Raw genomic sequence first — 6,000 nt, forward strand, 5'->3', positions numbered from 1 at the left:
CTTGCCTATTTTGTGCAGGAGATCTCTCAGCAAAAACAAACAACAAACAAACAACAACAACAACAACAACAAAAAACGCCCCTGCTCAGCTCCCCTGCCCTGCAGGGCCTGCCTGGATCCTGCCCCACTGGAGAGGCAGAGGGTTAGAACACAGGCTCCAGAGAATGGCAGTCTGGCTCCAAATCCCCGCTTGGCCTCTTTCCAGTTGGGGTCTTCCCTGAGCCTCAGTGTCTTTGTCTGTGAGGGTGGCCCAGCATGTGCTGCCCACATCATGGCCTGAGCATCTAACCCGGAGCACCAGGGCAGCCGGCCACAGAGCCACTCACCAGGAACCTGGTGCTGGGAGACCCTGGAGAGCTCGCGCCCCTGGCCATGGGATGCCTTGGCTTCAACTCTGCGCTCAGCTGCACTCAAGATGCTGAAACCTGGAACAGGGTGAAAAGAAGAAGGCAGCGTGAGAAGAGAGATCTGCAAAGAATTTCCAAAAAAAGGTTCCATTTTGGCAGCAGCTCAAGAGCCTTTATTTATTTATTTACTTGAGACAGAGTCTCACTCTGTCACCCAAGCTGGAGTGCAATGGCGCGATCTCAGCTCACTACAACCGCTGCCTCCTGGGTTCAAGCGAGTCTCCTGCCTCTGCCTCCCGAGTAGCTGGGACTACAGGCGCCCGCCACCACGCCCTGCTAGGTTTTTTTTTGTATTTTTAGTAGAGACGGGGTTTCGCCGTGTTAGCCAGGATGGTCTCGATCTCCTGACCTCGTGATCTGCCCGCCTCAGCTTCACAAAGTGCTGGGATTACAGGCATCAGCCACTGCACCTGGACTACATATTTTTTTAATCAGAAGTTATCTTAAAAATAGAGGAGGCTGGGCACCGTGGCTCACACCTATAATCCCAGCACTTTGGGAGGCCGAGGCAGGCAGATCACGAAGTCAGGAGTTCGAGGTCAGCCTGGCCAACATGGTGAAACCCCATCTCTACTAAAAATACAAAAATTAGCCAGGCATGGTGATGGGTGCCTGTAATCCCAGCTATTCGGGAGGCTGAGGCAAGAGAATCGCTTGAACCTGCAATGAGATTGCACCATTGCACTCCAGCCTGGGTGACACAGCGAGACTCCATCTCAAAAAAATAAAAAATAAATATAAACTAAAATAAAGGAGGAAAACATCTTCCCTGTTTTCTTAGGAAAAGATTAAATACCTGGACACAGAGAATCCACAGGACTGGCTCTCAACATCATTCCAACAGGGAAGCCGTTTCCAAACTTCTTTAGTTACCCCTCCCACCCCTGACCCTTCCAAGGACAAGACCCCCCACCACACTCCCACCCCCTGTCCCTGCAGGAGGGAAGCTGCCAGACTTTCCAAATCCCAGACTGACATTTAGGGCGCTCCTGACCTAAGTCCCCACAAATCTGACCATGCAGCCCCCCCAAGGCTACAGGGACAAAGGCACAGACTCTAGGTCCAGGGACCATGCCCCCTCTCCCAGCGCCACAAGCCCTGTGTGCCCCTCCCTCCTGGGCGCTGGCATCTCCACCACTCCCCTGCCGTCTCCAGGGAGGGATCCTCATCATGGACCCAGCTCAGAAGCACCCCTTCATGACTCCTAATCCCCACCCTGGGGGCACACTGCATACACCCGGCTGGCCCCCCCCACGTGTCCAGCACAGCCCGATCCTGCCCGCTCTCCACCCTCCCGACAGGCTCGCAGTCCTCCTGCCCCTCTCTGGCAAAGCGGCCACTGACCTGAGCATTCAGGGGCTGGAGGGGGATTTTTTGCCTCTTGGGTTTTCCTCCTATGCGCCAGCGCGGAGGCTTTGTGGAGTCTGGAGGCGCTGGAGGGGGCTGAGGTGCCCAGGGACGCACAGCTCTCCCGCCGCCACACCTGGGCCCGGATCTTGTCTCTCAGCTGCTCCAGCCGCGGGTCACTCTTTCTGGGCCTCCACTGGGGCCCCAACACCTGGGGCGGCCTCTCCTTCCAGGACACACACACTTCGTGGCCCCCCGAAGAGCACGAGAGGCGGCCCGATGACACCGAGCTGTCCCCATCCCTGGCCTCCGGGCCTGTGGACCACATGGGCAGGCTGCAGGCCTTCCCCCAGGGGCCTGGCTCCTCCAGGTCCTCAGACCCGACCACGTGCGGAGCTGCCCAGGGCGGATCCGGCTGCTGGGAGGGCCCGGGCCACCTCAGGGCTGCCACGTCATCCTCGGCTGCAGGTGCGCAGAGCCTGGGAGGGAACAGCAGACATGCTGGTCAGACATGCAGGCGCAGAGGTGCCGAGCAGAGCCGCTCAGACTGGCCTCACCTCCCCGGGCATTCCTGCTCCACAGACTGGAGGTGGAGAGGAGGGCCTGGAAAACACCCCACCTCGAGGACAGCCCCAGCATTCTCTCTCGAGCCCTGACCACACCCCTCTGAGGTAGGTAATGTGATCGGCCCGATTTACAGATGGAGAAACTGAGTCTCAGAGAGGCCGGGCTGCCTGCCCAAAGGCATGCACGGAGGCAGGTGTGGCACTCTGACCCCACGCCCTTGTACCCCCCACAGAGCCGCTGCCGCCAGGAGCAGGCGCGGCACCTGCCGGCAGTGCAGCCCCCCGCCCGAGTCCACGCAGATGCTACCTGGGCTTGGCAACAGCCTCCCAGCTGGCTGCTCTCCCTGGGGCCCCATGGGAGAAGGGGCCCTGCCTCTGACTGTTCTTGTGGCCGGGCTGAGGTGTGTCCCCCAGGCAGGTGGGCAGTGTGCCCACGACCAGGGTCGGCATGGCCACAGGGCCAAGGGGTGAGCAGGTGCAAGGCTAACCTGGCCCGCCCTGCCTGGGGTCGCTGCTGCCTTCACATGACGGCTTCGAGGCCTGCAGCCCCGCCTATGACCCTGCCTGGGATGGGCTGGCCACTGCCTGGCTCTGGATGCCCGCCTATGCCGGTCCCCTGGCCCACGATGGAAACCCTCAGGTGGGTCATTGAAACTGGGCTGGCACGGTGGGCAGCCCGGCCCTGGGCTGGCCACAGCTGGGGGCCTTCCTAATGAGCTGTCTCGTGGTGGGGTGGGGGAGAGTTCCAGCTGGCCCCGTGACAGCATAATAACCTTGTCACTCAGCGACAGAGCCTCTGGCCTTCAGCTCCTGATGGGGCTCTCAGCGGCGCCCCACCCAGTCTGCCCAGGCCCAGAATGACATGCAGGGAGGGAATGGGGCCGGGCTGGGCTTGTGGGGTCAGTCTTGGGCAAGTTTCTGGTTGGTGGGGGCGGGGCCTAACCCCAGGTCAGGGTCAGGCTTAATTCAGTGTGAGGCACAGAGGTCCCAGCAGCTGTGGGGCCCAGCCCAGACATCCCAACAGAAACACATCAGCCACCATCTCTCAGTTCCATGGGGCTGGGCAGGGGAAGGGGCGCTGGTTTCTGGGCTCACCCTAGTGCGGGCCAGAAGACACCCTTTGCCCACAGTGACAGTGGCAGAGATGCCAGGTGCTGCCCCAGGTCAGGAGCCCCCGCTGGCCTCCTCGGCCCCTGCACAACCCAGTGCGGCCGTGACAGGGCAGTGTGGTGGCGAGGACATGGCTCTGCAGTCCCTGAGGGGGAACTCAGACTCAGATCCCAGTTCCCTCCCAGCTCCTTCCCCACCCCCAATGGCAGTGCCACCTCGGAGCCTGGGGACCCCCCGCCCACTGCTCACCATTGTGAGCCCCTGGTGAGTCCATCCCTGCGGGAGGTGGCAGTGGCACGGAGCTGCAGTGATCATGAGCATGGATTTGTTCCAGGAATGGCCCTTAAGGTGCCCCTTCCCAAGTGGCCCCAGAGAAGGGGGGTCTGCGGCAAAAGACTCCTTAAGTCTAGGTAGGCATGAAGGATGGAGGGCCGTCCTCCAGGCTCACTCTATAGAACCTGTCCTCTGGAACCACCAGGCAAACGCCTGGAGACGCCGCCCAAGCCCAGCCCCACATAGGCACGGGGCCCAGGGGAGGTTCCAAGCCAAACGGGGCCCTGGTCACCGGCAGGCACAGCCACGGGCATCCAGGGCGCAGAGACTGAACCACCAGCAGCCTCGGAGGGGAAGGAGAGAGGAGTCATCCAAGGACAGACAGGCCCTGCGTGTAATATGAGGTGCGGCCACCTCCAGCCCCACCTGGCCTGTCTGCACCCTCCTAGCGCCAGGGCATGAGCCCGTTCCTGTGATGAGGCTGGGACAAGGATGAGCCTCGGGCCGTTACGCCCTGGGGAGCATGTCTGGGACGTTACAGGAAGCTTCAGGGAACCACCACAGGGTCCCCCCACCCTCGGAGCCTGGACGGCTCTCAGGCACCCAGAAGGCAGCTCCACTGCCAGCCTCCTTCCATTCCTACAGAGCCTCGCCCTGCCCGGGGACCCCGCTGCAGCCTCTGCACCCCAGGGCCATCCGAGTGGTGCACAGGACTGGCCCCCTGCTGACGGGCTGCCACCTCCCTGCCAGGCCTTCAGGCTCCCAAATCAACTGCGGCCCTGAGCTCCCAGCCCTGCTCCCATAAAGGGACAGGGGCAGGGTCCTCCTGAACAGAAGAGGCCAAGTCTGGTGGCTCCCTTTTTCCCATGAGCAGGAAAACCACCCAGCCACTCAGCAGCTGCCTGGAAGCTCTGGAAGAAGCTGCATCATAAATGCAGTGGCACAGCCATGGAAATGCCTTACTGTGACTAGGAACAAAATCATGACAGCGAATGCCTGGGAACAGAAAAGCAAACCAGCGAGCAGAGCATCCCGAGGTCCTGTGAGTCGCCCCCACCGCTGGCTTCCTTCCTTCTCCTCCCCACCCGCCCAGGGGGACAGCGGAGCGTCTGCCTCCCTGGCCTGGTCACCAGCTGCGGCTTCCAGACGCAGCTCTGAATCAGGAGACACACGTCAGCTCCCAAAGGCGGGTCCACCTGTCCAGGACCCTCTGCCGATGTTGTCCGTGCCACGGGGACCGCTCACAGCCTGCACCGGCTGGCACCCCTGCCCTGCCCCCAGGAGACTCATGCCTGCTGGGGTACGAGGCTTGGGGCTACCCTGCATGGGGTGGACAGGAGCAGCAAGGCTCTGAGAAGGCCACTGGGCAGAGGCTGCAGCCTGAGTCAAGGGGTATCCCCTGGGCAGGCCAGGCCCGCTCTGTCCCCAGCAGCCTGGGAGCCCTACAGCCAGGCCCAGCCGGCCACATCCCCACCCCGCTCCGGGCCTACCTGGGTCCGTACCCATTCAGACCCTGCACCTCGGCTCCTGGCCCCTCCGCAGCCACACCGCTCCCTCCACCTCCGCCCACCATGCTCCAGTCCGGCTCAGCGAGGCACATGCAGTTCTCCTCCTGGGACCTCTGCCACCCCTCCCGAGCCTCCCTCCCTGGGAGGACGGTCGCCTGGGGGCAGGAAGTAGCCTTGCCCGTGGCACACACTGGCGTGCAGATGCTTATCACTGAAAGAGCGTTCCAGGGCCCCCAGTGCACCGGGCGCCATGGCAAATGCTTGATGACTTATCTTACGTCGTCTCAGGGCAATCCCACCAGAGAAAAGCAGGTGCTACCCCCACTTAACCGGGGAACGAGGCTCAGCCTAAGTCATGTGTCCAGGGTCCCAGCAGGGTCAGAAGGCCGGGCGTGCCAAGCCGTCCCACACCTTCCATGTCCCCAAGGCCAGGAAAGAGCAGCAGCCACCTGGGGTCCCAGCACCACGTAGAGCCACTGCATGGGGATGGCTCCTCGGCCGGGAGGGGCTGGGATGAAAACCCCACAGAACAGCCACACACCTCCCCTTCCCAGCGACGGTGGGGCCCAGAGGCCAAGAGCCCTGATTCCCAGACACGCGGCTGTCTCCGAGGCCGGTGATGGGGGCCAGTCGTTCGACCCTCTGGGCACGAGTCTTCCCCTCTGTAAAGTGGGCGGAGAGTCAGCCCCGGCCGCTAGGGCTCCTGGGGGTCCGAAGACACGTGGAGTACACGGTGCTCACCCTGGGGCCGGGGCGGGAGAAGAAAGGAGGCCAGGGAGGGACCAAGAC

At 62.4% G+C, this 6,000-nt stretch overlaps 1 protein-coding gene across 10 annotated transcripts in view; it reads right to left on the reverse strand.

The window, feature by feature from the left end:
- CCDC187 (coiled-coil domain containing 187) overlaps nt 1-3,019 on the reverse strand; it is a 50,427-nt gene extending 47,408 nt beyond the window's left edge. For 4 of the 10 annotated variants that reach the window (XM_058445853.1, XM_058445852.1, XM_058445854.1 and 1 more), the window contains exons 1-3: nt 2,628-3,018; nt 1,752-2,233; nt 327-425 (exon numbers count right to left, since the gene is read on the reverse strand). In XM_058445853.1, coding sequence (XP_058301836.1) covers nt 327-425; nt 1,752-2,233; nt 2,628-2,770 — 724 coding nt within the window. In that variant the 5' untranslated portion in view covers nt 2,771-3,018. Of the gene's footprint in view, nt 1-326; nt 426-1,751; nt 2,234-2,627 lie in introns of all 10 variants that reach the window. The other 6 variants (XM_058445857.1, XM_058445856.1, XM_058445859.1 and 3 more) reach the window with 4 other exon arrangements.
- Nucleotides 3,020-6,000: the final 2,981 nt, after the last annotated feature.

The sequence above is a fragment of the Hylobates moloch genome, unplaced genomic scaffold, assembly GCF_009828535.3.
Source record: "Hylobates moloch isolate HMO894 unplaced genomic scaffold, HMol_V3 SCAFFOLD_10, whole genome shotgun sequence".
In the NCBI taxonomy this organism is placed as follows: Eukaryota; Metazoa; Chordata; class Mammalia; order Primates; family Hylobatidae; genus Hylobates; species Hylobates moloch.